Source organism: Falco naumanni, chromosome 5 (assembly GCF_017639655.2).
Source record: "Falco naumanni isolate bFalNau1 chromosome 5, bFalNau1.pat, whole genome shotgun sequence".
NCBI classification, from domain to species: Eukaryota; Metazoa; Chordata; class Aves; order Falconiformes; family Falconidae; genus Falco; species Falco naumanni.
Window position 1 is genome coordinate 14883823 of NC_054058.1, and position 27334 is coordinate 14911156.

At 42.5% G+C, this 27334-nt stretch overlaps 1 protein-coding gene across 7 annotated transcripts in view; it reads right to left on the reverse strand.

Moving 5' to 3' along the window:
• PRR5 (proline rich 5) overlaps nucleotides 1-27334 on the reverse strand; it is a 93967-nt gene that overhangs the window by 33644 nt on the left and 32989 nt on the right. For 2 of the 7 annotated variants that reach the window (XM_040595379.1, XM_040595377.1), the window contains 4 exons: nucleotides 20694-20807; nucleotides 10350-10430; nucleotides 3183-3231; nucleotides 2439-2496 (listed from right to left, as the gene is read on the reverse strand). In XM_040595379.1, the coding sequence (XP_040451313.1) occupies nucleotides 2439-2496; nucleotides 3183-3231; nucleotides 10350-10430; nucleotides 20694-20797 (292 nt within the window). In that variant the 5' untranslated portion in view covers nucleotides 20798-20807. The other 5 variants (XM_040595375.1, XM_040595373.1, XM_040595376.1 and 2 more) reach the window with 5 other exon arrangements.

A 27334-nucleotide genomic window follows, 5' to 3' on the forward strand; every position in this document is an offset into this window, starting at 1 on the left:
ACTGCTTTTGCCAGGCAGGCCTTTTGCTGGGGGCTGTGAGAGAATTCGTATGGTTTATTGATGATGAGCATCTTTCACACGGACGAACATGACTTGCATGTCCTTTCAAGAATATGTCTGGATTACTGTCAGGAAAGTTCCCTACATTTACCATAAGCATTTGCTGGATTTCAGAATACTGGGTTATTCAAATGCTCATTTTAATGAAGCAAAATATAGTCAATTTTGTATGGCATAAAAATGCATATAGTACTTTCCACAGTGTTTCTAAAAGTTAATTGAAACTCCTGAAAGAAATACAAGAACAAAAAATCATTGTTTCAAAAGAAAAGTTAGAATTTTCAAAAACCCCTGCAGGACAAAACCCCTCCAAGTGTGCCCAGAAGTGATCTTTTTTCTGTTTTGAAAACTTCAACACCAACTGGATAGAGAAACTCAAACAACGAAACTCAGGGACAACCTGAGATTTGAGGGGCAGACTGCTGCTGCTGCAGACCCAGGAAGGGAGCCCTGCTCAGAATGGGAGCTCCCAAGATTCCTGTGCTCCCAACTTTGCCCCAGGTGTTTTGGGAGCCATGGGGTCACTGGCTATGGGATGGACTACGCGGTGCTGCTGCCTCTGCTGCCAAGAAACCCAAATCCCAGATTTGGAAACTCACATCCATCAGTAGCCCTCCAGGCAAGCTAACAGAAAGCTGTCTGTTAGAAAGACCTTTGCCTCTGAATGAGATTCCTAAATTAATGGTACCCTCCCTCCTGCAACTTGCCAGTTTTAGTAAGATGACATTTTGAGGACTGACATGGAAAAAACATGGCCTTACTAGCATTTCTGATCATATTTTAAGGGGCAATCACAAAATTACATACCAAATTCAAGACCAAAATAAACTTAACAGCTTGCTGAAATTTTGTATTTGCTAAACATGCTCCTACAGCTGAAATCCATTTAGTGGTCTCACATTTAAATTTTTTACCCCAGCTTTGATCTCAAGCATCAGAGAGAGTATTTCTGATTTTCAAGCTAGTAAAACCAGAAGAAAAAAAGAGGTTGGACTTTTGTTAGGTCTGTGTAACTAATTTGCTGATTTGATACTTAGAAACCACCTTCCTCTGTGATTTACAAAGCAGCCATGAAGGCCTCAAGATCCTTACAGCTCGCCTTGTGCTCTCCAAGCTGTTATTTTATATAACTGAGGAATTCTGTGTTCAGCTTAAAGAGTTTAGGTACTTTTTTGGGAGGTATTTTTTTAATGTGAAATTTGTTCTCTTTTTGTGCTGTACAGGACTATTTTCATCAGAAAAGCTGGGTCCCATAGCACCATCTTAATCTGATCAGCTGTACTGTCAGTAATGAAAGGTCACACTTAGGATTTATAGATAGCAGAAACTAATGGAAACAATTGTCTCCAGGCTACTGCTTGAACAGTATATTTAGACCAAATGGCGTTATGACTGCAGCTTTGGAAAAGGAAAGACACATTTCTTTAAAATTGCTTTAAGACTCCCATAAGATCTTCAGACTGTTTACACAGACAATAATTCCTGAAGATATTCTGAAACCATTTCACCCTCTGATGACGTACGTACAGAATCACAGAATCATTTAGGTTGGAGAAGACCTTTAAGATCAGAATCCAACTGCAAACCTAGCACTACCAAGTCCACTAACAAAACATGTCCGTAAGTTCTATATCTACATGTCTTTTAACTGTCTCCAGGGATGGTGACTCAACCACCTCCCTGGGCAGCCTGTTCCAATGCCTGACAACCCTTTCGGTGAAGAAATTTTTCCTAATATCCAATTTAAACCTCCCCTGGTGCAACCTGTATGCCTACATCTAAGACAAAACAGAATATTTAGCTGCACATCTAAATGCTGTACAATAGCATAGGACAAGAAATGAGGGTGACCGTAAAACAACACATTGGGTGGAGGTTATTCTTGATGTTTACTTCCATAAGCTGACACCTCCAGAAGGTGGAGACAGACAAACGGAGCCTTGACTGTAAAAAAAGAGACAGTGTCTGACCTCATAGTAAGCATGAATCCAGAATAACTCTAAAAACAACCTACAGCATTATTTTGGACTTAGCCAGACACTTCAGCTAACTGGGATCTTGGTACTTAGTTTATTAAGATATCTCAGTCTGATTTTCCACTTTTCCTTAATATTGAACAGTCATAATTGAAGGAGAAAGAAGTGATCATGCTGGAGGTAATCCTTCCTTTACTCCCTTGCTGCTGCTCTAGGCAATCACCTCTTCTTGATGAAAGCCAATGGGAACACCAAGGCAGGACACAACAGGCTGCAGCAATGAACTGATACAAGCTAATCCACAGTCCTGGGAAGACAGTGGAAAGCATCACACAACCTCCAGAATGCATTTGCTAGAACTCCTGTAACAGACATAGATAACCATACTAAAATCCAACTTACCTTCATAAAACCGGATCTTGTCCCTTAGAATCACCATGCCTTTTGTAAGCAGCTGATTCTGTAAATAAAGAACAGACTACCTTTACTCAATTCTGAACTTCCCTACAGCCATCATATTTCACATTTTGTTCATTCTTAACTTTTGACAATGAAGGAGGTTTTTATTTTAAGGATCACTCATCAAAGGACTCCTCCTGTGTCCATCTTGCTTCAATCACTTAGGACACTTGTCAAATGATGATATAATTACCCACTGCTTTCCAGATACAGCACATACTCTGGGAGGTACAAAGTGCTGGTCAAACTTCAAATGGCTGACAAAGCATTGCACTCTGTCTTAAGAGAAGCAGAAAGAATCCTGCTTCAACAGACAGTGTGTACTTACTGCAAAATGTCTTTCCTATTAACTGTACTACAATGAACTACTTTACTCAGGAACTTAAAATTTTAAGTTAAAAGGGAATGTCTGGAGTCTGCTGAAAGACAGCAATGATATACAGGAACACAGTGACTGCACAAATCTATTCCATGGCTTGGGCTTCCACTAACTATGTATGTCTGTGTACATATATATAAAAATCCAAATCTCATTTCATTAGTCCATAAATGACAGAACACAGAGAAGTCAGTGGACACCTCCGAATGGTTTCAAGGGTCTCCTGATCAGATTTTAGAGTGGGTCAAATGACTTTGCTCAATAGCATATAATGAAATCTGATTTAAATGAAGAAAACACATGCCTACCTGTAGATATTCAGTGAAAAAGGATCCCAGTTCTGTTTTCAGTAATTGCCTGTATTAAAAAGAATAAGAAAAGGATCTGTGTTATCAGCAAATTGTATTAGCTCTGCGTTGCATGGAAAAGGGGAAGTCACTAATAGCAAAATATTTTCATATGAGCACAGAGGCTGTCAATAATGCCTAACTACAAATAGAGCAGGCAAGATCAACAATACCAACAGTCCCAAGCAGCACTTCTCTGTGTTGAAAAAAATCTGCTGTGCTTTTAGATGGCCCAGTTGCACAAATACATATGAAAGGAAATTAAGATTTGATTAAAAGAGGATGCTTTCCATCCTACATCTAATCCTTTTAAAAAAGCTTGAATATGTTCTCCTGCTGTGCCTGGGCTTCACTGGCACCTGGTGTTGCAGACATGGGAGAACTCCTGGTGCTCTTTGTCCATCCGTGCGCCTGAGAGAAAAACCTAAGCACATGGCTGATGTGTTAAGAGACAAATCATCCCTGTCCTGCATAAGTCTGAAAAAAAGAGCTGTGACAAAATGTTTAGAAAGAAATCTGAAGCACAATGATATTCTGTGTGTTTTGCTGCAGGTGTCAAACTTGGCCAGTTTCCATTGAAAGGGTCACAATCTTCCACTCAGGTGACTCATGACAGCTGAAGTTTCATATAATTTCAGTGAAAAAGCAGGTAGGAATTTAAGAGTTTAGGTCTGCCTTCCATGATTCCTCTACATTAAAACCTTCAAAGCAATCTCAGAGAGCAAACCAAACTCACATGCAAAAAATTCCCACAAACAACCCTCAAATTCAGAAGCTGAATTCAACCCAATCCGCAAGCCAAATGTTTGTATCCAGGTAAAACTCACTACATTGCTAAAAATCTTCTTGTCATTTATGTCTCACACTGGATGCTAGATACACTTCTCTGTACTCAGGTCACTGTTTAGATGCACAAATGAGAGCTTGGAACATAGAAATGTAGCCTCAGCTGGGTTTTCTGAACACATGCAAATCTGGCATGGAGCCCTTTTGAAAACCTGTCTCTGTCTGCTCACCTCAGGTCCCATGATGAAATGAGGTCAAATTCCACTTAAAATCTAAATGCCCACTTCAATTAGGGTAGTTATGTAAATTATATATTCAGCAGCATGTTATCATCTATCCCTTTGGGTTATGTCTTTAACTAACAAATAACTAATTAATCAAATTATTTAATTAGTAAAAAATACACTTCTGATTTGGAAAGTCCAGCGTATCCCTATGCATCATGAAAAAGTCTGCAGCAGTTGGAACTGATGTTTTTAACAGCACATGCTTCAGCACAGCCCCTTGAGATCTGAAAGTCCAGGGAAGGGAGGAGCAGGTCAATCTTTAGGAGGCTGAAATACAATATCTTATTTATTTGTCCTTAAGCACATGTCCACAGTGACCTCACAGCACCCTGTGGAAACACTAGGCATAAATGAAATAGAAAATAAACAAAAGGAAAGTGGTTTTCAGATACTCCTAAGCATCAAAATCCTTTTCAGCTAAACGAGATTAATTCAGACAAACTATAGACAAAAAAATTCAAAGCCAGGTCAGGATTTAGCCACAGGTCTCTCACTGCCATGAATGGCCATTGTATGGCTAGCCACCTTGGCATGCTGTTGTAACATACAGGAGAGGACAACCCTTGCAGTGCCCTGACACCCCATCCTCAATGGTACCCACTGACAAGCCCTTGGCAGGGGTTCAAACCCACCTCCCCCAGAGACTGTTGAAGTCTTAAAGCCTTAGGAGTATGTCAATGAGTACAAGGATGCTATAGCCAAATTGTGGCATGCTCACTCAAAGTGGAAATACACTGTCCAAGTGGTGTGATTTTTTTCTGGATGACAAGGAATAGCACTAAAGGTTTTTCTTTGAGCATGGCTAGATAAACCATTTTTAGGTTAAAATAAGAAGAAAGTAGCAGTTTTGAATTCTCCTATGATAAAGACAGTTTATTCCCAGATATCTCTTTGTGCCACTGTTTCAAAAAAATACTGATATTTTATGCTGACAGGTTTTGCTTAATCTTCTATCTTCTCCTCAAGCTAGCAGCTCTTTGAAGTCTAGTCTTGGATTCCTCATAGTCTTGAACAGGTGATTTGCAAGTATGTTCTCCTTTCATATTTTAGGTTCTACTGATAATTCTTGGCATTTAGAGCAGGAAATAAGAATTATGTTCCACTTATCCAACAATTATCCCTCTGATAAAACAAAACCCCACCACATTTCCATTTTTCAGCTGTGAATGAACTAAACAACCAGCCTGTAGTTAATTATATGCACTGGAGTGCATCACACCAAGCAGCACTATGGCTACATTAGCATCTCTGTTTACAGGGTAGAAGAACTGACAGCAAAATTAATGCCTTCTTTTTGAATCCCTAATAATAAAGATACTTCACACTACTTAATTAATTTCTAGTGAAACAGTGAGGCCCTGAGGCCACATCAGAACACTGGTGTTTGATGTTCTCTGTACCCATATTCATTTAAAACAGAACCACAACAAAACTGATTCTAAGACACCGCTTGCAATTTTTTTCATCCTTGCTTAACTTCCTTTAACAAAAATCAGTTAGGTTGTCACCTGTCAGATACTGGATAATTCAGATTACTGAATAAACTGATCTCAGTATGTGGACATCATGGTGGAATCCAGCAAAAATCTGATTAAACCTAGAAGAGATCCCTGATCAGACAGCACACCTCGTTTCAAGCACATCTGACTTTGAAGCCAGTCATTTTGTATTCCTATGAAGCTTATATACCATCGGTATCAGATCTTCATTGCATGTTTAATGACTTCATAAATTAAGATGATAATATAAATTCACATAAAATATTCTAAAATAGCTCCTGACTTTTTTGTATCTTCCTGGTGCTGCTGCGTTAGTTGACTTTGAAATGAACTCTTGCAACATTACTCAGAATGGAAAGTCTAACACTGTATAGTATCTGTTAAATGAAGCAAATGGAAACAAGTGATTTTACTGGGTTTGAACTCTTGCTGCGGAAGAGGAAATGCCACTAAAATGTGCTTTGTTTGCATGAAATCAGTATCCTGAAACTCAGAAAAGAGGCAGCTATAAATATGTATTAGCTTTAATACAGGACATCCTGCTTCCACTGTGTTTCCCTTTCCTTCTTTTTCTTCCTTGATTTACAAGTTGTGTAAATAAACACTTTGAAATGACATATGGTACATGAAATGCAGAAAGGAAAAAACACTATATGATTACTAATATCACACATACACCAAGAGAAATACTAAACAGTAAGCATATGCATATGGATTTTTACTACCTGAATTTTGAATCAATCCCCTATTAATTCACCTAGCAAGGGCTCAGAAGTAGTAATGTACAGGTCACACACTGGTGATACTCGCAGTCACTGGAGTATCTTCTCACAACTGTACTGTACCTCATTAGCTTTAGCAGAGTTATTCAGGAATTACAGCGATGTGAAACAGACTCAAATCACACACTTGCTTTATTGGTAATAGGGCTTCTGTGTGGTATGTAACTCCACATCTAAGGCCACTTTCTAATGCCACAGGAATGCCAGAATGGTGTCAAAAGGCATGGGTGTAAATGAGTGGCAGCTTTTATGAGCCAAACCTGGAAGAAAAGTAAATGGTACTGTACAGATTTGTATCCACTGATATTTTCTTAAATAATCAGAGCACACATAATCAGGGTTCAAAGCCTCAAGATGTGTGTTCAGAAAAGGAAGTTACACGTATGTTTGCACATATGTGACATACAGTAGTTGAATATACGTGACATTCCTGAGTCAAAACGATGCAGATATTGCAGGCATAACCTAACTTAAATATTTACACTTGGTCTGTGAGTCAACATGGATATTCAAGGTTTAATTCTGAAAGGTATCCCAGAAGCTGCTCTAATTAAAGTGGTAAAATAAAATAACTTCTTTTACTATCCTGTAACTGTTGAAAAAATTTACTAATTCTAGCCATTTACCTGAATGCTTCCACATTCAAATTCTGCCCAGTGGGAATAACAGCTATTTGTTTCTTTTTATTTATGTACTTGTCGGGAAAATGCATCTAAAACAATTGTAAGGCAAATACACACTTGTTCAACTTCTGAGGTCATGTTTATGAATCAGACATTTTTGCATTCAATAATATTAACCCAAAAAAAGTTATTTTGAATTAAATAACAATAGCAGTAATCCAGATATTTTTGGTATGTGCCAAGTAAGTAATTTCTTAGTTAGGTTTCAAGCTGAATTTAAGGGAGGCAAAAGGGCTTTGGTTGCAAATAATCAGGAGGCTCTAAAACGTTACTGAATGTGGTTGGCAGTAAAATGAAGCAAACAGCAGGAGTGCAGTAGCTTCTGCAAAGAGCCAGTGGCTGCACGTGTGAACAGGCATGTTTCAAAAATACCACTACCATGCTCTCCTCTACAGACAGATCTTTTGGCTGCTGTGTCCTCTTCGCCCACTCACAGTTTTCTCATCTTATTTTTTTTTCTGTAAGCGAAGCAAGCAGGACACACATAAGAAGCTTTACAAAACCAAACTCAGTTGTCACCAAGAGGGTGGAAAGCTTTTAGCAATAAATTAGAAAAGGCTGTTCACGCCAATTTGGAGGCAAGAGGGAACAACCTCAAAGCAGCAGTAGACAAGAACCAGTCTTGAAAGCCGTGCTGCATCTCGCCAAACACTCATCCCAAGAGAGTTACGCTGCTCATTTACAACAGCAGCTTTCTAGCTTGGTCTAGATTTCACAGTATTTTGTCCATCAGCTCAGGTATGAGTCGCCAGGCATTCTCCCCAAAGTGAGCGATCAGCTGAGCTAATAACAAAGCAGCACTATCCTTACCCTAACAAAAAGAAATGGGTCTATCATACAGCAGCAAAGCCTATCATAAAAAGGCAAAAAAATCAGTCTATTTGCAGTCACTTGCCTGTTCAGTTGCCTGTGATGTTGCAATAAACTCAACACACCTATATCACTGTCTTGGTTTCAGCTGGGATAGTTAATTTTCTTCTTAGTACCTGGTGCAGTGCTGTGTTTTGGATTTGGTGTGAGAATAATGCTGATGGCACACTGATGGGTTTGGTCATTGCTAGGGAATGTTTACACTAAGTCAAGGTCATTTCAGTTTTTCTCAGGCCCTGCCAGTGAGAGGGCCGGAGGGGCATGGGAAATTGGCAGGAGACACAGCCAGGACAGCTGACCTGAACGAGCCAAAGGGATATTCCGTACCATATGATGCCATGCTGAGTATATCAGCTGGGGGAAGAAGGAGGAAGGAGGGGACACATTCAGAGTGATGGCGTTTGTCTTCCCAAGTCACTGTTACATGTGATGGAGCCCGGCTTTCCTGGGGATGGATGAACACCTGCCTGCCAGTGGGAAGTAGTGAATGAATTTCTTGTTTTGATTTGCTTGTGTGTGCGGCTTTTGCTTTATCCATTAATCTGTCTTTATCTCATCCCATGAGTTTTCTCACTTTTACTCTTCTGATACTCTCCCTCATCCCACTGTGGGGGGAGCGAGTAGCTGCATGGTGCTCAGTCACCATCCAGGGTTAAACCACAATGATTACCAAGCATCATCATGTTGCAGCATTTATACCCAGGTAAATGAAAGCAAAATCTAGGCACAATTCACCAAATAATGTCTATCTGTCTATCTTCTGTTTGTTGGTTCATATAAGATTATATTTGTCTCTGTCACATCAGCAGGTAATTTTTCCTCTCCTGTCCCTTACCACCAGATAAGCATCCTGAGGCAAATGCTTTGGGCCAGGAAATCTCAGCCCAGAACTACCGTTTTTTGTCATTCAGATAAAGATGTAGAATCCTAACTGCACTTACAGTAATAATGATCAACCATTATTCCAATAACTAGCTCAAAATGATTGATGGATCATGGTAACTGACAGCCACCCTAGAAAAGCTATTCTTTGTATGTCATTTTCTCCCCAGAGAAGTACGATATAACTGGAGAGTAAGATTCTTTTCATTTCAAAATGACAGAGAGGGGAAAAGAGAGATCACAGGCCAAATGCCATTTGCCAGGGCTTCTCTGAAGATATTCCCACTATTAAAGGAACCAGACTGGGCCAGCTATCCCAGACTAGGAACTACACACGGAACGATAACCAGAGAGTATCTGGATATCCTATGGATTTTGTCAGACTCTGGTGCCTGGACAGAGTGGGAATATGCAGTAAGGGAAAGGGAATCACTGAGACTCTTATCAGAAGACAGTCAGGAAATGTAATAAGCTGTCTGTCTTTCTAAAGTGTAGTTTCTTTTCTATCATTTATTCTTCAAAGTGCTGGGACAAATTTCTAAAAGGAAATCTGCTACCTTGCCATTGTCAGTGAGAGAGGGTTTATTAAATAGTAATATATGCTATAAAAAGTAGCAAAAGGTGAAGTGCTGTGTAAATTCAGATACCAGCTTACCTCTTGGTAAACTTTTCTTTGCCACTATAACTTAAATAATTCAAATGGTAGGATTTTCACATGTTTTTTATCCAGGAAAGAAAGAGTTCCCATTATACATCTCACTGGTCTATATTTAGTCTGTTACACACAGTATCACCAAAGTATGAGAAAGAAAGAGGAATCTTAAGGTGCCTTACTCAGGTCAGCGTGCTGACAAGACAGCTTTGTAATGTCTACAGCATATTCAGCCTATGTCAGGCAGGACATGTTCCCTTGCACTGTCGAACTGAGCACTTGGAGGCTTTACATCCTCCATGGGTGCAAGGGAAGCACCTCAGAGCTAGGTTGGCACTTACGGAAAGGGCATCGTTGCAGTGAAATAGGGCTGCATTACTAGAAGGATCCAGGTTTTTCTTTCCTTAGTTTTCAATGCAGTACATCTAGACAGACTGAAATAATCCATCCTCCCCACAGCTGAGTATCTCCCCTGCAGAAGGAGGAGCTCAGCTCTCACTACGCAGCGAGATGTTGACACACATGAGCAACAGCTATTCACTGAGGCCAAACTGACTGTACTGGCTGAAACTACCACTGGGAAAAATCTCCGCGTAATACTGCTGTAGAAGCTTTTGAGCGTGAGTGCTAGCAAACAGTGCTATGCACGCTGCCTAATAACACCTTGTGTAGAGTCAAGTCTCTTACCTGACTCCTTCATTGAGGTTGTAAAGTTCATGGTCCGGGAGACCCTTACGCTGGAACACTGCTATTACTCCATTGTGGATACTGAAAGAGGACATTAGAAGTCATTAGCACCCGATCACATTTTAGAAGGGTATCACTTCCACATTAAGCCTAACATCTCCGCCTAGACACTGCAGGACCTTTTTAAAAGTCATAGGTGACTTATGGTACCCCATCCCAGATGCCTTAAAGGGAATTATTACCTAGAAAATAGATTACATCTTCAAAAATCAGTTCCTTTTGATTTGTTCCAACTTGGTAACTTCAACAGCTGCACAACTGAAATAAGTAATTTCAGAAAACTCTGGCTTATATATTTTAGGTGCTTTAAGTATATTAAGTATAACTTTTCATATATTCATAGATTAAATATATTTGAAGTATTTTAAAGTATATTTTTGTCTCTATGGCTCATCACAGAGACAACTAACAGTTTCACTGTAAGATTGGTGATGTTATTCCCAGCATTGTTGGCATATATTTGTCTGAGCTACGGTTACTTGATTTCTTTATCAACAAATCAGCATTTATCCAGGCTGGACACTACATCTGATGTTTCACTCACAAACACAGCATCCTTTTACTAGAATGTAATCTCAAGAATTGTTAGTTCTTAAAAAAGCAGAAGAAACACTGGACAATTATGAATTTTAAGTCAATTTAACTAATCATTCGTTTTCAAAAATGAAAGAACAGAAAAGGGGCAATTGGTTACCAAGACTGTTTCCTATTACCGCTTTCTCATTTCTCAAAGTTTTACGCTCTTGCTTCAGCTAAAGGAAAATGAAGGCTGTACTGAAAGAACAACAGGGCTAGAGTTTCTAAGACAGACAGTGAGACAAGCCGCTATGTGCTCAGCAGAGACCAACCACCGTCCTACAAAAACACTCCTTTCTCATTTTCAATGCAATTTGTAACTGTTCTGCAAGCAGATCTTGCTTAGAGGTGGTGACTTTCCGCTGCAATCAGACACAACCGAAGACAGGATGGAGATGACAAAATTCTCTAGCCAAACAGAAAGTCACATACCCAACACTGTCTGTCCCTGACGTGTATGGCCACCAGTACCGTGTATTCCAGGATGCTGAATGGCAAAAACCTGCCAGGTACTGCAGGTACCTACCAATCCACATGCTTAGCAGGGATGCTTACTGGTCCCACGAACTTAGCAAGACTGCACCTCAAAGGGTTACTGAAATAAGTATGTGCTTCAAGATGAAGCTCTGAAACACTCCTGAAATACACCTGACACAATTAGTCTGATGACACATCAGCCTAAATCACTGAGCTTAGGTCTGAGGACAAAGGTAAAGAAATGCCAGCGAAAGGTGAGACCAAACCTGTTCCAGCATTAGTGGAAGGGAGTAGAAGTCTCCTTCCCCAACCTGGTGCCACCTTTTATAGCCTCACGGTTTGACATGCACACAGGTGCTTCAGCTTCCCAACACTTACACACAAGAAAGTAGCCTTTATCCGCTCCACTGCTTGTACTACTGCTACTCAATTTCCAATATGACTTTTACTGAAATGACCATTCCCACTGCTGGCAGTGACTGCAAGTTATTTTGTTTCTGTCTGACTCAGTTACACCATGTGTGAAATAAAGATGATGACACTGACGACTAAAGGGTATTTTAAGATATATTTACGAAAATGGTAACAAAAGCAATGAGTGTGATTATTAACAGCAGGGTTACATGCTATCATTTTAGCTGTTTTTTCCTTCTTCCCTCTCAACCCTACGAACCGCAAAGAGAAAACACAGATTTTGGCTTGTGGCTCTTCCTATTCAAAGTTGCACCTGAGAAAGGGAGATGACATCTTAAAGCATATTACAAAAAACATAGGGCAGAAGTCTTCCTGCTCTGCACTGTCTCTTTGGGTGTCTTGTTCTACATTCCACCTCCCAGTCTGTACTCAGCCAGAGGAAGGAACAGCAACAGCTATCCTCAAGGATGCTCAGGAGGTGTATTTAGGAGCCACCAAATTGCATCTCACCCCTACATCTACTGAAAAGATCTTCCAAGAATGAGAAGCTACAGATGCACATTCCTCCTGGGGATACGGTTTTACCAATGACTCTGCAATATCATTTTTCAGAGCTTTGCAGCTGACCTCCCCCTGCTCACACTGCACTGGAGTCTGGTGCAATGAAGCAGCAACCAGCTTTGGAGCTCTGGAAAGCAAAACCAGAACCAATCCTGAAGGTACAAGGATTTGGGGTTGCCCTGTCTTGTGAAGGAAAGCTAAAAGCAGTATCTGTTTGTAAGGTCTCCCAGAGGGAGGAAGCCTGATTCCTACTAGCAGCCGAGCTTGGTCAGCTCTGGCCTAGTGTCTGGAGCCAGATCCAGCCACACGTGGCTGCTCCCACTGCAAGGGGATGTCATTGCAGGCACTATGCCAGGCGGCAGTGGAGTGTGCCTGGGGACCTCAGGCACTCACGGTAAATCTTCCCAGGTCCACTGTAAGACAATCCCTTTCAATGCTTGCTGGGAGCTGAGGACTGGGCTGGAAGATAAACCTGATGCTATTCACTGAGAGATTCGAAATGCCAGGCACACAATGCTGAACTGCAAAGAGATGCACTGTTAGAAAAGCTCAGCCATGTTCATCTGTGGAAAAAGGAAATTAAAAATGGCAGGTGAAGGATATGACCCATTGTGGAGAAATACACAAGCAGATAAAAATAGGAACCATAATCCTCTCCTCTCTTTTGCTCCTTTGACGATGTTTCCAAAGTGTTAAGCACTCCCCCCACCATGGTGGTCCCTCTTCCCCCCCTACACCCACGTGCAAAGATATATACTCATGATCTAATCAGGCTTATTTTGGCTGGCTCAAACAGACACACTCAATTTACGATTATTTGAAAATTGGCAGCTAAATGTCTCTGTATACAGTAAAGCGACTTGGGTATTTTAATATTATGAGTAATATGTGAAGTACGATTAATGTAGTGAATAAAACAAGCAGTCTTTACATGCTCTTCTGATTCGGAAATGAACTTTGCAATGTTCCCTGCCAGCCTTCTGCAGAGAAGAATGACTAAATATCTCTCCTAAAAGCCAACGTGCTCGCTCCCTTTTTCTCTGGCACTTCTTTCTAAACGAGGGGGAGGTTTTCTCTTTCCAGCTTAACAGGACCATTATTATTCCTCAAAGAAATAAGAGAGAGCAAGCTTTTTTAACAAGAACTAAAGGGGACAGGTTGTAGCATTTAAGTTATTGCCTGTGTAGTAAAACTGCACCTGCATAAAATATCCTAGCGGTGATCATTTAATCTGCCTGGGATCTCACTTGTGAGGGACAACTCACTAGGAAACAAGTCTTGGCCCTGCCACATTGGCTTTATCTTTCCATCACAGACAGCAGCGCTTGCATGCAGGGTTGCAGGCATATAGTCCCAGGCTGCATGCAGGTGACATGCGAATGCCACTGTGATCTGGCCCTCCACACTTGCTCAAGGCAACAAAGAGGAGCTGGAATAACTGGGATGCTATCGGTGCCATAGGTCGGTGTCAGGATAACAAAAATCTATCTTAGATCTTCTTAGTTACCTTAAGCTAATAAAAAAAAAAAAAACAAACAAAAACAACCAACCTCTGCTTAAATTAAAGTAATGCTATGGTTTCTATGAGTGATTGTTTAAATGGGTTTAGTCAGAATGGTACAACCTTTTGGTGTAAAGAAAATCTGAGCTGCTGCTTCCACACAGAAGTCCTGCAAGATGCTTCAGGTGGGTGGATCACCTTTACTTGTGGCTGCAACCAGCTTCCACTGAGGCTTAAGTCAATAATTTATGTAATTAAACTTTATTTAAATAGTTAACTTGCACTAAAAATGTCTTGTAAACTCCCTTCTGTAACTCTTCTACAACATGAAAGTTAATAATGTGTACACTCATGCACTGATATTACTCTGAACACCTCCCCTGTAGTTGCTGTGTATGTAAATGTGTGCACAAAAACATAGCACTGCAGAGGAGACAAAAAAGAGCCCCCCAGAAGGTCAGTTCCTGAACTGGTCATGCTCTATGCTGAACAAGGTGGCAGTCTCCAATCAAGACCAGACCTCACACGTCCAAGGTCATAAATGCTTCTGGTTTGCTGTATTGTATCAACAGACACATTTTCCACAGAAGCTTAGATATAACCTCTTACTGCAGCGCTGCACTTCCTCCTGCTTAAGAAAACGAGCAATGCTCCTCCACCCCACCAGTATCTCCTGCTGGAACAAGGCAGACCTGGAAGCTCTGTGCACCTGAGCAGTGCATCTTTGAGACAAGCTACAGACACCCTCACACAATGAGAAAAGGCAAATCTCTGAGTTATGGGATTATGGCATTTCTTTAAAGCACACCACCAATTCATTAGCCAGCTCCTCAGCTGGTTTGAATCAGGGTAAATACTGCTGTGGCAGTATTATTTAACCTGAGTCCAAGTACTAAGATACACTGTGCAGGCAACTTTCCATAAAAACATGTGCCATGCATAACTCATGGTCAGAAGACTGTAGCTAGAAGACATTTTGAGAGACCAGCAGCAGCGCAGAAAGAAGCCTGGATGAGGCTTCCCACTGGTCAATGGGTGGGCAGGGAAGGCAGAAGCATGGCTACAGCAGGCTGGCTGTAGGAGGGGAAATCAGGATCAGAAAACTGCAGAGACCAGGGTTGTTGTTTTTTTTTTTGGCGGGGTTGCCTTCAGAATTAAGACAAAGTGTCAAATGGCTCCTGCAAATACTCACCTATCCCACAGTGTCCAGACTGCCAAAAGAAAACTACCCACAACCAAGAAGGCACTCACAGCAACAAAAATCAATGCAGCAGCTTAAGAAACTTCACCTCTTTGGAGAGACTACTCATTCTAAATTTGCCCAATCCTCCAAAAGAGGCAGTGGCTCCAGGACTCACTAGTCAGCTGCCTGAAATGTGGGGAATGGCAGCTCCAGCACACACAGCACAGACCTTCCCCACCATTTGCTTCAGCATGAAGGTGTAAGTCCCAAGAGCACAAAGTCTGATGCTTGCTGATGGCACTCCCATCCGGCCTAACAGCGTGAGTGCCAGGACGGGGAGGGTGGGGTTTATTATTCTGATTTTTGCATAATAGAAAGCCACTGCCTGTGTACTTCACTATGATCAAAACATACATTTCCCTTGAGTTGCTAGTTGTCCACCCAGACACTACTGCCTTCAGTGGGTGGGAAGCTGGCTCCCTCCAGCACTTACATACTATCCACCCCTGTTCTTTCATTGACATTTTTAAGAAGCCAAGAAGGAAAAACTACTGGGATTAAACCACTGTTTTCTGCCTGGCCAGAATCAGTTTGTCCACAAAGTTGAGGAACAATTGCAAAGTTGGGCTTGCAAGTCTCTGTCTGAATCATGACCCGTTTGCTTCAACCATGGCCATGGCCCTCCCAGCTTGGCGTTTCCTGGCAAAGCAGGTGGAGTGGCCCACGTCTTCATTCATGCATAGCACACAGGCAACTCTGGTTCTCTAAAGCAGTCACTACCTTTGTATGCAAACAGCATAGGTGAAAATATCACAGCATTTTTTATTTAGTGTTTGCAAATTCTCTCCTTTCCAGAGCTCCAGCTGAAGTCCATGAATAAAACCAATGCTGGGTGAATAATCACACCCTGCAAGTTTCGGGTAGGTAAAGGCAACATTTTCGTTTTCAAAAGGAACTAAGTGACTTAGAGCTCATATCCTCTGGACAGTTATGGGAATAGCTAATTAAAAATAATTAACCTGATATAACTGCATCAAAATCTCCTTGAAGACACCCTCGCTCCAGAATAAACCCTCATTTTTCTGAATTAGCTTAATCCAGTCTAGAAGAGTCCATTTTCAGCACAGCTTTAGTCCAGCTGCAACTCCACAGGCTGTCCATGAGGCCCTGACCCTTTCAAAGTCAGCTTGCAGCTGCCAGTTTACTAAGGTTTCTGAAATTTTTACCCAAGGTAAAGCAGTTTACAAAGAGGAACAGGCTGCAATTATGCAGTGGATCATACACGCGAAAATAAGATGGTCTGCAAAACTCCATCCCCAAAAACTTTGAGAAGCATTAGTTCACTAACCTCACCAACTATAAACACTACTCTTACATACGAAGTTGAGACCTCCCTGAGGTGCTACTGAAGAGTTATATCTCTGCAGAGTATAGGACTAAGGAGATTTTGGCTTCCAATTGTACCTGCATTTAATCAAGTACAGATATGTTTGGAGGGCTATGGGGGGCAGCTATTCACCATCACCACTTTCCATTACTATAGTCAAGGCTGGCATATCCTCCATGATGCAGTGGTGGCTTGACCAGCTGGGAAGTCTCCTTCATACTTCTGTCCCTCCTCCCCATCCCACAGCTCAACTCCCCCCATGCATGCACACAGCTAAATGCTTCAAAGAGTTCTCCAAATAAAGGGTCAGGAAAAAGAAGGTGATCCTCAGAAATGCAGAAATATTTCAGAGTATTTCTAAACAGACACTAAATACTGGAAGAAAGAAAATTTCCAAGTAGAAGTCACAGATAGATATGCTGGTCTGGAATGTTTTCTCCACTGAAAAGCCTCCCTGTGATCTGAAAAAAACATTCATTTTTAATTAGAAGATGAAATATGGTTCTCATTGACTGTAAAAATTACTTTACAGAAAGTTATTGTGCTTATTACAACCCTGTAAAAATTAGCCCAAACCATAAAACTCTTTCTGATTCCGTTTGTCTCCTTGGATTTACTGCTGATCTCACTAATGACACAGGCATCCCATCTATGTTTTCTTCACCTTTTCTTTACTATCTGCTACTCCTTCACATTTCCATGAATTTTCCCCATTTTCTTACATCAAAGAGGATCTAAATGCCTTTGACTAGAGGCTTTCCCACAGCACAACTCAGACAGTATCAGCTCCTGATTAGGCAGTCTGTGCTAGCTCAGTCAGAATGAAAACCTCGCAATGGATTTTATTTGCCCTGAGAGGGCCCCCCCCGGCTTGCAAGCTCAAGATTAAAACCCCTGTGTTTCTCAGTCCAATTGGTTTAGTCAGCATTCAGCCCTCATTTTTTGCCTGAAGCAGAAAAGGGGGGGAGAAAAGGAATTGAAGACAATGCTAGTGAAAAAATCTAAGCTATTTTAATCCAATGCAAATTCTTTGAGCTGTAATGAAATTGTATTGCTCCACTATGTTGCTGTTGGTTGCTAGTTAACGTGCACTGCCGGTGTGCGGCTGTACAAATCTTTTGGGGTTCATGGGAAAGCAAGCTCAGAAAAAGCCATGACATAAAGTCTAATTTGCATAGTAGCAGACAGCAGCTCAGCACCGATTGCCCTCTGACCTAATAGTGTCAAGAGGTTTTACAGCATTTTAGTTTGGAGGTAAAGGAAAGTTACCAGGGAGGAAGAGACCTCCCTTGCTAGCACTGAGTGCTATGTGCCCCCTGCACACTGAACCCTGCAATTAGGCTCCTGCAGTTTGCCCTCCCCTGGTGTCAGAAAACAGCAGACATCCCCTGGCATAAACAGTCTGAGGGCTGAGACTGGTCTGAACACGGCAGAGGTGGAGGAGGGGATGTCACTGGGCAGCCAAACGGCAGCCACATACCAGTAAATTGCAGAAAAAGCCCACAGTAACAGAGCTGCTACCTTGCAGAAGACCCCACCAACAAAACTGCGGCTTGGCAGTGTTTCAGTGCGGTCCCCAGCAGGGCCCAGGCAGTATCCTCACTCCACCTCAAAGGGCTGTCTTTCAGCACAGGATTGGCAGTCTCGTGTGGGGCAACACTTGCCGTGGGGTTGTGCTTTAACTCTCCCCACATCAGTTTTGACGGATTTGGTTCAAAGCCTCTTTCAAAAGCAGTTACACACACACCACACCCAGGCACAGCTGCTAACATTAGGCAAGAAACCAGCAGACATTTAAATATAGAACAGCCAGGCTTGGTGAGAGGGAAGAGCTCTGCTGGTGCATCTTGACTTCCTTGATCAGCAAGCTCTTACGCTCAATATTGCACAGAATGAAACAGCACAGGCAATCTTTTCCTTGGAAGAATATTCCCATAAACCAAAGTATGGTATGCTAGTCCTGTCAGAGTGTTTTAATTTTGCAGGCGAAAAATAAAAAAAACTTCCACAGCCCAGGATTTTCAAAACCCACCCAAGATTTCTGGTGAGTGGAAGTTCAGATGCCCAGTTTGTGACACTAATGTTACGGTCTCTCCAGGAAAGCTGAATACCAACTCCCTCCAGACCAGCCCTGTTACACCTGCCAAGATGGGCACACACTGGTGACAGGCAGAAGCTACATTGCATACATTCTTAATACAACTGATCCAACATCATTTAAGCCCTGGCTTTCCTGAGGATAAACTCCAGTTTTACAGCCTGCAGAATATCTGTGTTTCCTAAAACCAAGACAGGATACAAATCTTGACCCTCACTCTCACCTCCAATCAGGAGAAAGCCTTGCACTATTGATGAAGAAATGAAAGACCTTCCCTTTGCCCATGCAGTGCAACTGGCTCATAATCTGCAGTACTTGCCATAGCTTTAGGCAGCTGATAGCACAGACACGCGATGCCCACTTGACTTGCCACTGCAGGTAGCAGCAGCCCTGCCAGAGCCACCAAGGCGTTCTGGAGGCATGTGCCACCAAACACAAGGGACAGCTCAGCAATTCCTGCACAGGGAAAAGGCAGCCCACAACAGGAAAGCACGGTTAGGCCTGAGTTCATGCAAAGGTGTGACAGGATGCCTCACAGGCACCTGCCCCAGGAACAGGCAAAGGGACAGTTGTCTACTTGTTTGGATGAAACGTGCAGACATCTAGCTCGCTGATCAGCAATCAATTCTGGCCAGAGCTACACCTGTCCTGTATGAATTAAAAATAAACTCTTGCTCCAGCTCACTTAGAAAAATCCTCTGGCTTTAACATCAGCAGCCTGTAAGCCTGGAGCTCTCCTCTTCCCAGCTTGGCCGGTGCCTGACCTGCCCTCCATGCACATCCAGCTCCACAGCTCCCTCCTCGCAAGTGAGACCTGGAAATGCTAATCCTGCCAACAAATGCTGTCAGCACACCACCACTAAAAGGCTTTGGGGACCATATTCTGTCACCTTTGCTCATGCCAAGGAGTACCTTACTCCCTGCTGCTTCCCATGGGGCTACTGGTCAACTGAAGTCCCAAATGGCATGAGCCAAGATGGTCCAATCTAGCCTTTAATTATCACCACCAACCAGACCTTGGGTGCAACTCAGGGTCATATAAATAGCCTGGTATTTGAGCAGAAACTCAGTCTCTTTTGTGACTGCTACACTTTCACTGTTTTGTGTGCTGCTGGCATTCAACAACTAATTCATAATGCAGACATGAAACCACAAACAGAGTGGTGAGAGGGACAGAAGATGTGATACTTTGTAAGTCTTTCTTTTCTTCAAAATTGAAATACCTTTAATAAATGTGTCTACAGTTCATTGGTATTATTCTTCCCAAAGCTGTACCACCATACAATTAAAAAACATTACAAATGATGCTTTCCAAGCTGTGAAATAGGAAATTACATTTAATTTTCAAAAAGGACGTAAGAATATAATTCCTAATGACTTATCTTTAAAAGTGTCACCAAAACAGTCATTAAGATGCTTTCTCAGTATCCGTGCTAAGTGATACATTCATAACAAAATGTTTGCATGGGATTTCTGTCAAACAGTAATAGAATTCAAATGTATAAACACAATAAAGGAAACAATCAGGACTTACTTTTCCCTGTCCAAAGTGCATGTGCTTGCTTGCGCGCATACATGCATGCAGAGACGTATATGTATTAATGTGAGTAAACTGAACAGACTTTGTCATATCTGTACCAACAACCAGCAATATATATACTCACGCAGATAAAATTTTAACAGTTGTGTATGCCTAATTTTTTTTAAACTAAAATAAACCTAATCAACCACGAATGAGAATATCCAGATAGACACAAAGAGATATCTGTAGCTGGACCCTGTGAAATAAGTCCTTGTCCATCACAAGGGAGAGCAGGCTGAGGCTTCTGCAGGAAAGGCTCTTTGCTATCAGCCTTCAGAGAAAGGTTAACAGCAATGGGAAAAAAGCCACTCCCGTCTTTTACTTGAACGCAAACTCCAGTACGTCTAACAGGCTAACGCAGAAGCCTGGCGTACTGCAATCTTGCCGAGCTGCGAGCAAGGCAGCCTAGCCTGCAAGCTAACAGAGCGGCTACCCACACGTTACATTGCAGCCGCGGGAGGGTGGAGAGGCTGCAGGGGAGTCAGCACATTGTGCGAGACCTTACCTGTTCCAGGTAGCGTTGGAGCAGGCCCGTCGCTGCTGGGTCCCCCGCTCATCCAAGGCTGCCTGCTCTCTCTTGCCCAGATCACTGAGGCTGGGCGAACTCATGAACTTCAACCTGCGAAGAGTCCTCATGGTCAAATGTGTGTTTGCGCGTGGCAGCTACAGATACACCATCCTGTTTACACACACACACACGCAGCTGGAGCAGCAGCAGCGGCAGCAGCAGCAGCAGCAATGCGAGCAGTTCCCTCCGTTTGCTGTTCAAAAAAGAAACTTAAAAAAAAAAGAAGAGAGAACCAGTCTCTACAGAGCACACCTCTGCCAGCAAGAAAACAAACCTTTAATCAGATCAACTCTGACGTCATCAACTGTGGTTAATAATTTCTCCAGTCCTTTCAAAAAATAAAAGTCGAATTTCTGGCTGCTGCTGCAGCACTTTCAAGGGGCCCCTTAAAAGCGCAGCTGCCCCGAGTGCGAGGGCTTCCCCTCCCCCTGTCCCCAGGCACCATGGCCCGGGAATGTTGCTCAGTGCCGCGGCGGCGTGCTCCACCTGTCGTGGGAACTGCTCGGCTCTTCCAGTGGCTTGGGGGGGTCTGCTAGCATTTCTCAACCTCTCCCTCTCTCTTCGCTTACAAATGGAAATGAAACTGGAGGGCAACGGACAGGAAAAAAAAAAAAAAAAAAAAAAAAAACCACCACCACCCAACCCACCCATACTGACGCACTGAGACTTTATTGGAAAGTTTCATAACTGCCTGTGCCCTGCCATGTTACGACACTGCACACACGCGCTCTCGCTCCCTCACTCATACATATACATATGCACACTCCGGCGCTCCCTCTCTCCCGTACGCACACAGCACAGCCTCATGGCTCGCCTGGGAGGCTGCTTCGCCTGAAAGTGTCACATAAGCTACAAGATGGAAAGTATTTGCAAGCAACACAACTGCAGAATGAAAAGTGCTGATTTGGGTTTTAGCATTTTGAGGAATCTTTGGTGGTGCATAGAAAAGCCGGGTGCTTTGTCTTTCTCTGCCTTTTTTTTTTCTTTTTTTTTTTAATTGAGATAACAGCTGCACAACTCGAGGCATACTTAGTTTCTACAAAAGCCCCAGGTGTCTTAGCTTCAAAGGAAAAATCTTTCTCTCTCCGACTGCAGCACTGGAGCTGAAGGTATATGCTGCTACAAGACTCCAGCCCATGCTTAGCTCGCTGTCACTCACTTGTGGTTCTGTTCTAAATTCAGGAGTGCCTGGCTCATCTGCTGGGAAGTAATGTAACAAAACAGCTATTAGCTTTCTCAGAAAATAAATTGTTTGCAATAGACTGAGCCAGAGCGTAAGAACTGCTTTTCTGTTGCTACAGCACTGCTCTGCAAATAGTCTGGTAAAAGCTACGACGGCTCCTTGCAGAGTAACCTTCCACTCACTGGAAAGGGGCTGCAATATAGAACAACTTAGCCTTCCTTTTATCTCCCACTTTCTACTTACTTTTTTCATCAGTGATAGCCTATTGTCTAGATTCAGGCTATAACTGGTTTTCTTTGTGTCCAAATAATATGGCGAAGCTTACATTACAGAAGAACTGAATTTCTCACAGAGAGATCTGCCCTATGTGCATCGTTTACCAACATATTTCAGTAAAAACTGATTCCTCTCACTACACCCCCGAACTCAGCTAAGCTTATTGCATATAAATATTTACTTCCATAATTCATATTTGGTATTACCTCTAGTTGCAGAACTACCTAGGGAAATATATCCATTTTTGCCTTGTGCTAGTTTTAGCAGTAGTAGTTTTACCCAGCTGCTTGGATTAGCATTACTTTGATTGTCCTTCCCACACCAAAAGCCTCAAGTACACAAATAAGCATCGCAGTAGACGGCACATAACATTTCACTTTGGAAGGAACCTGCAGCTCCACATCTAACCTATGTACAAAGGCATTGCTATCCCCGGTCTCTTTCAGATGTTTAAATCCTTCAAACAAATGAACAACAATCCACTATGTACACAGCAGCAAAAGGAAAACAAACACAACAATATATGGCTGTATTCTAAGGAATGAGATGGCTTCTACAGCATACAAATCAGTGACCAAAAATAGATACAGCAGAACACTGCTTTGTTCAAATCAGATGAAGGGCACTGAATTTCTGTGGATAATACAGCCTGGGAGAGCAGGAGAGCAGGACTCAGTCTGAGCTTCTGCTGAGGACTCAGATAAACATGCACCTACCCTGTTAAGTCAAACAACTAGTTAGATAAACCTGTAGCAATATAATTCCATCTAATTTCATCTTCCACCTAGTTCACTTGCCTTTCTGCTTCTCACTTGCCGTGAATTTGATAGGCCTTGCAAAACGTTATTATACTGGATTAAACCCTTGGAATTTTTAACTCTTTGATCCCTCAGCAGCATTGTAGACTTTACAAACTGTACCCTGATGTTGCCAGTATGTCAGCAGCTAAATAATAACGTTTCATCTGCTTTTTTCCTAAAATCCTCAACCAGCTAACTGACTGAACCCAAGGAGCTGCTTTGTCAACCCTGGATATGCCAGACAATGCTGCAAAAAGCAGTACTTGGCTTCCTTATACAACGCTAAATCCCAAGAGGAAAAAGAAAAAGAAAAAAAAAGAAAAAAGGACCTTTTTTCATCTGTATATTGAAATATTACACCTATAGAAGTCAGACTGGTTTTATGCCACCCCATCAATCTCAGTAACCAGTAGTAGATTCAGAGGCGACACATGCACATAACACATGGGAGAGGCAGCATTCCAGTTTCCTGAAAAAATCTGAATTGAGGTAACAGAGCACAGGCTTTCTATATTCTTCTTCCTTCCTACAATTCCACCTGATGAAATGTGGATTTATGATAAAACAAATAATTTTCAAGAAGGGTTACCTCCACCCATAATTAGAGAGTAATACTTCACATTTACATTGTGCTGCGCGTCCATGGACATCCTTGACTTCACGGCATTCATTAATTCAGCCTGAGCAGCTCTTGGGTATGAAGGTAAAGGATACAATCCACACTTCAGCATTAAGAGTGAAGAAGAGAAAGGTGGTGTGACTTGCCCAGGCCACCCCATGAGCAGGTAGCAGAGATGTCAAGAGATCCCAGGACTTCTACCTCCTGTTCCAGCACGCTATCAAGGGGGATGCTGCAGGCACTGGGTAGCTGGGGACTCCTTGGGCCCAGGCAGCCAGAGGGCAATGCAGAAGACAGAGCTCCTCGCCAGGGCTTGAGATGCGGCTGTTCCTCTGTAGCCACTTGTGAAGAGAGTTGTCGCAATACAGCACTGCTTCAAGATCAAGAAGCTAAGTGGTAAAGACCGCTCGCTATTGGTCATGGAGAGGGATAAGAGCACTGACCAGACTAATTGGGAAGGAGGGGAGGACAGGGGATTGGTGGGAGCCCTCCTGTAGGCTCAGTAAGGAGCACTACAAGCTTCTTAAATAGAACTGCACTCAGCACATTTACAGAGCTGAGACTGTGAAGTACTGTTACGTTAATTCATTTAATCCCAGCATGCCATACACAGTGCTAACTCCACTATTTCACTCACACGAAACCTGCATCTCAAAGGTTAAGTGATTTAATCAAAGCCACATAACCACCTCAGTGTGGAAGGCACATCCAGCCCTAGCTCCTGCTCCCTCCCTTCCCCTCCAACACCTCCTCTCAGAAAAACAGGCCTGTCTCTACTGGAAGCCATTCTTTCATCCGCGGGGCCCACATCCTGCAGGTGACTACACAGCAAGTCCTGGAGCTGCCACAGTGCCAGAGACATAGGGGAATTCTGCTCACCTGGACTTACTTGCTATCTTGAGGCCTCAAACAATGTATGGTACATGAATACAGGCTGACAGCCCAGGAGGATTTATGCTGTTATTACAAGACAACATTGGCATACAGCTCCAGGACCTTATAGCAAGCACAGCTTTTCAAATAATGACCAAGCGTAACTATGTAGTTACCTCCTGGTATGCTTGTAACACCTACAACATTCCCAACTGGAATCTGTGGTTTAAAGACTGTATTGCTGTCTCTAGCAAATGTGAAAAAAATATCAGGCAGACCCCCCCAAGCATACACTTAGTTTCAAAAGAATAAGATTTGCTAAAAAAAAAAAAAGGAAAAAAGGACATCCTACATTTTATTGATGCAATGCTATATGAATTTTCACAGTACAATTGTATTGTCTTCTTGCAAGTTTCTTTTTGACCGTGATGAGAGAGGAAAGGCAGCAAAAAGCAACGTTCATGAACAGGAACTTTAAGAAATTCACAGTATATGAAATTTATAATAAAGCTGCCAATGCTGTGACTGCTAGGGTCAGTGTGTCTTTGGCGACACTGTTCTGCTACTGCAATGACAGGTTAACACTGCAGCGATATTGGTGCCAGTGGGAGGCTATAATCAGCAAGAGAATTTGCTATCTCAGCTTTATTCACCAGAGCTCTGCCATGTAAAAACCAATTCAATAAATAGAAATTTTAATTGGGGGGGGGGGGTGAAGTGAAAAATTAAAAGCCTGATACTTTACTTTATCTCCCCTCCTCTTTTGGAGAAGAAAGCAGAAATCCCTATGGAAGTGCTTAATGGTGTAAGCTCTGTAAGTGAAGAACAAAGAGGTAAAGTGTATCTATGGCTGAAAGGAGTTAAAAACCTCCCTAGACAAATGCACTTTAGTTTTTCACCACACCACAAAACTTACGGCATGCCTCAACACATGCCAAAGCTCAGGAATTAGTCTTCTGAAAAACCACACTTCTTAAAGGCGCAGCACGTCCTGCTGCGCCAGCAGAGGAGGGGCAAGACAGAAAGGAAGGAGAGGTGACTATCAGGAAAAAAATAAAAAGAGTGGAGGGGGAAATGAAGTTGCAATCCTTATGACTCATCAATTCCTTTGCTACAATATGCACATAAAGCTCCTTTATCATCAGAAAACAAAGAATAATGAGAATAAAGTATGAAACCAAACAGGCCCTATTTACACCCTTCTCCCTCCATCTCACTGACTCTGCAACCTCTGGAGATAAAGGCACTCTCAAGGACAGTTTCTGCCTGTTGTTTATTGAGGCTGGTCACAGGACAGACTTGGGTTTGTTAGTCCTTTGCTTAATTTCTCTCCTCACCACAGCCAAGCACTGATTATTAAGAGGGGATCAGGGCTTACTGGGCCATTTATCAAACCTCTGAAACACCTCCGTGTACTCCTATACTTCTGCATTCTGAGACCAGTCATACCCACATGACTGCAGTTGCCCCCCTTTAGACAGAGATGGGTTTTCTGCTCCTTCAGCTGCACGTAGGACTCACACATGGCATTTCATCTTTTATGCTGTGAAAAAGAAGAAATGTCCAACAAAGTATCTCCTTCCTAAGCAAGCAGAAGGTGACACCTAAGAAAAGTCCTTTGACTACTTCTAGAAAGGGATGCTCTGCCCCCCTCACCATTTCTGCTTTAACACCTACAAGCACAGTCCATCCTACAAAGCTTCAGACCCCACGCGCGAACAGCCACGGCTGCTGCAGTCCCACTGCCTGCCTTGGAGATACACTGGCTTGCACCAAACATGGACACCTGCAATCACTGCAGCCTGCGGAGGATCAGAGCCAATTTCCTGGACCTTCCCTTCCCAGTGTTGTTCAATGTGAGGCAGAGCAACATGAATGTGCCTAGGAGACCTTCTCAGTAGAGACACCTGCACCTGAGCAAAGGAACATCTACACTGCAGCAACCACCCCTGTCTAGTTTCTTTTCACAGTTTTCTGCTGGATGACATTTCTTATCTGTTCACTGACTGTTTGAGCTTCTCAGTCTCCCCACCTTGCTCCTTTCCTGCCTCTCTGTCACTCTTTGCTCTTGTGCTCCCTCTTCATTTTTTGTCTTTCTTGGTTACCCAATTCTTCCTCAGGCAAAGTTTTTAAATATAAAGAAAAAGGCAAGGAAAAAGGAGACTAAAACACTGGTACTTACAAGGTGTTTGCAAACCACTCTTCAGCTGGCTCTAAGGGAATCAAATCTTTGTCTGTGCCTGTTTGGACTGTGAGCTCTTCTTTATCTCTTCTTTACCCTTTTCACCTAGCTGGTGTTTCTACTCCAGCTAGCAAAACAGTGCCCTGAGCTCAGAATAAGTCCCTAGTCACCAGCCTAATCTAACAGAGGTCATGAATCTAGCAATACCTGTAAGGAAACCAGTGCTCAAAGCATCCATGAAATCCCATCCCCTTTGCCAGCAGCAGTTTTTGGTTTACAGAGCAGAACAATGTAAGCAGTTCTTAAAATACAGTAGATAGCTAAATTGTTTATCCTTGTTCTTCAGGAGATAGGAATTAGGGGAGAATTAGGATAGGAATAGGCCTGTGATGCCTCCACCCAAAATATCAGGCTTTCCATCAAACTGCAATTCCCCTAGCTTGCAGTATCGTTCCTCATTATCTCTTTATAGGTTCTGGGAATTAAAGATAGTGCAGTGATCTGAATAAGCATGATAGTTACGTTGGAGGAGGTGAGGAGCAATGCTCTGGATTATAGGACCTGCAGCATTACCACTTTCCATTCACATCACCTCCAGGGAAGGAGGTGGGTTTCTTAGCATCAGACATGCCTGTTCCAGGTTTC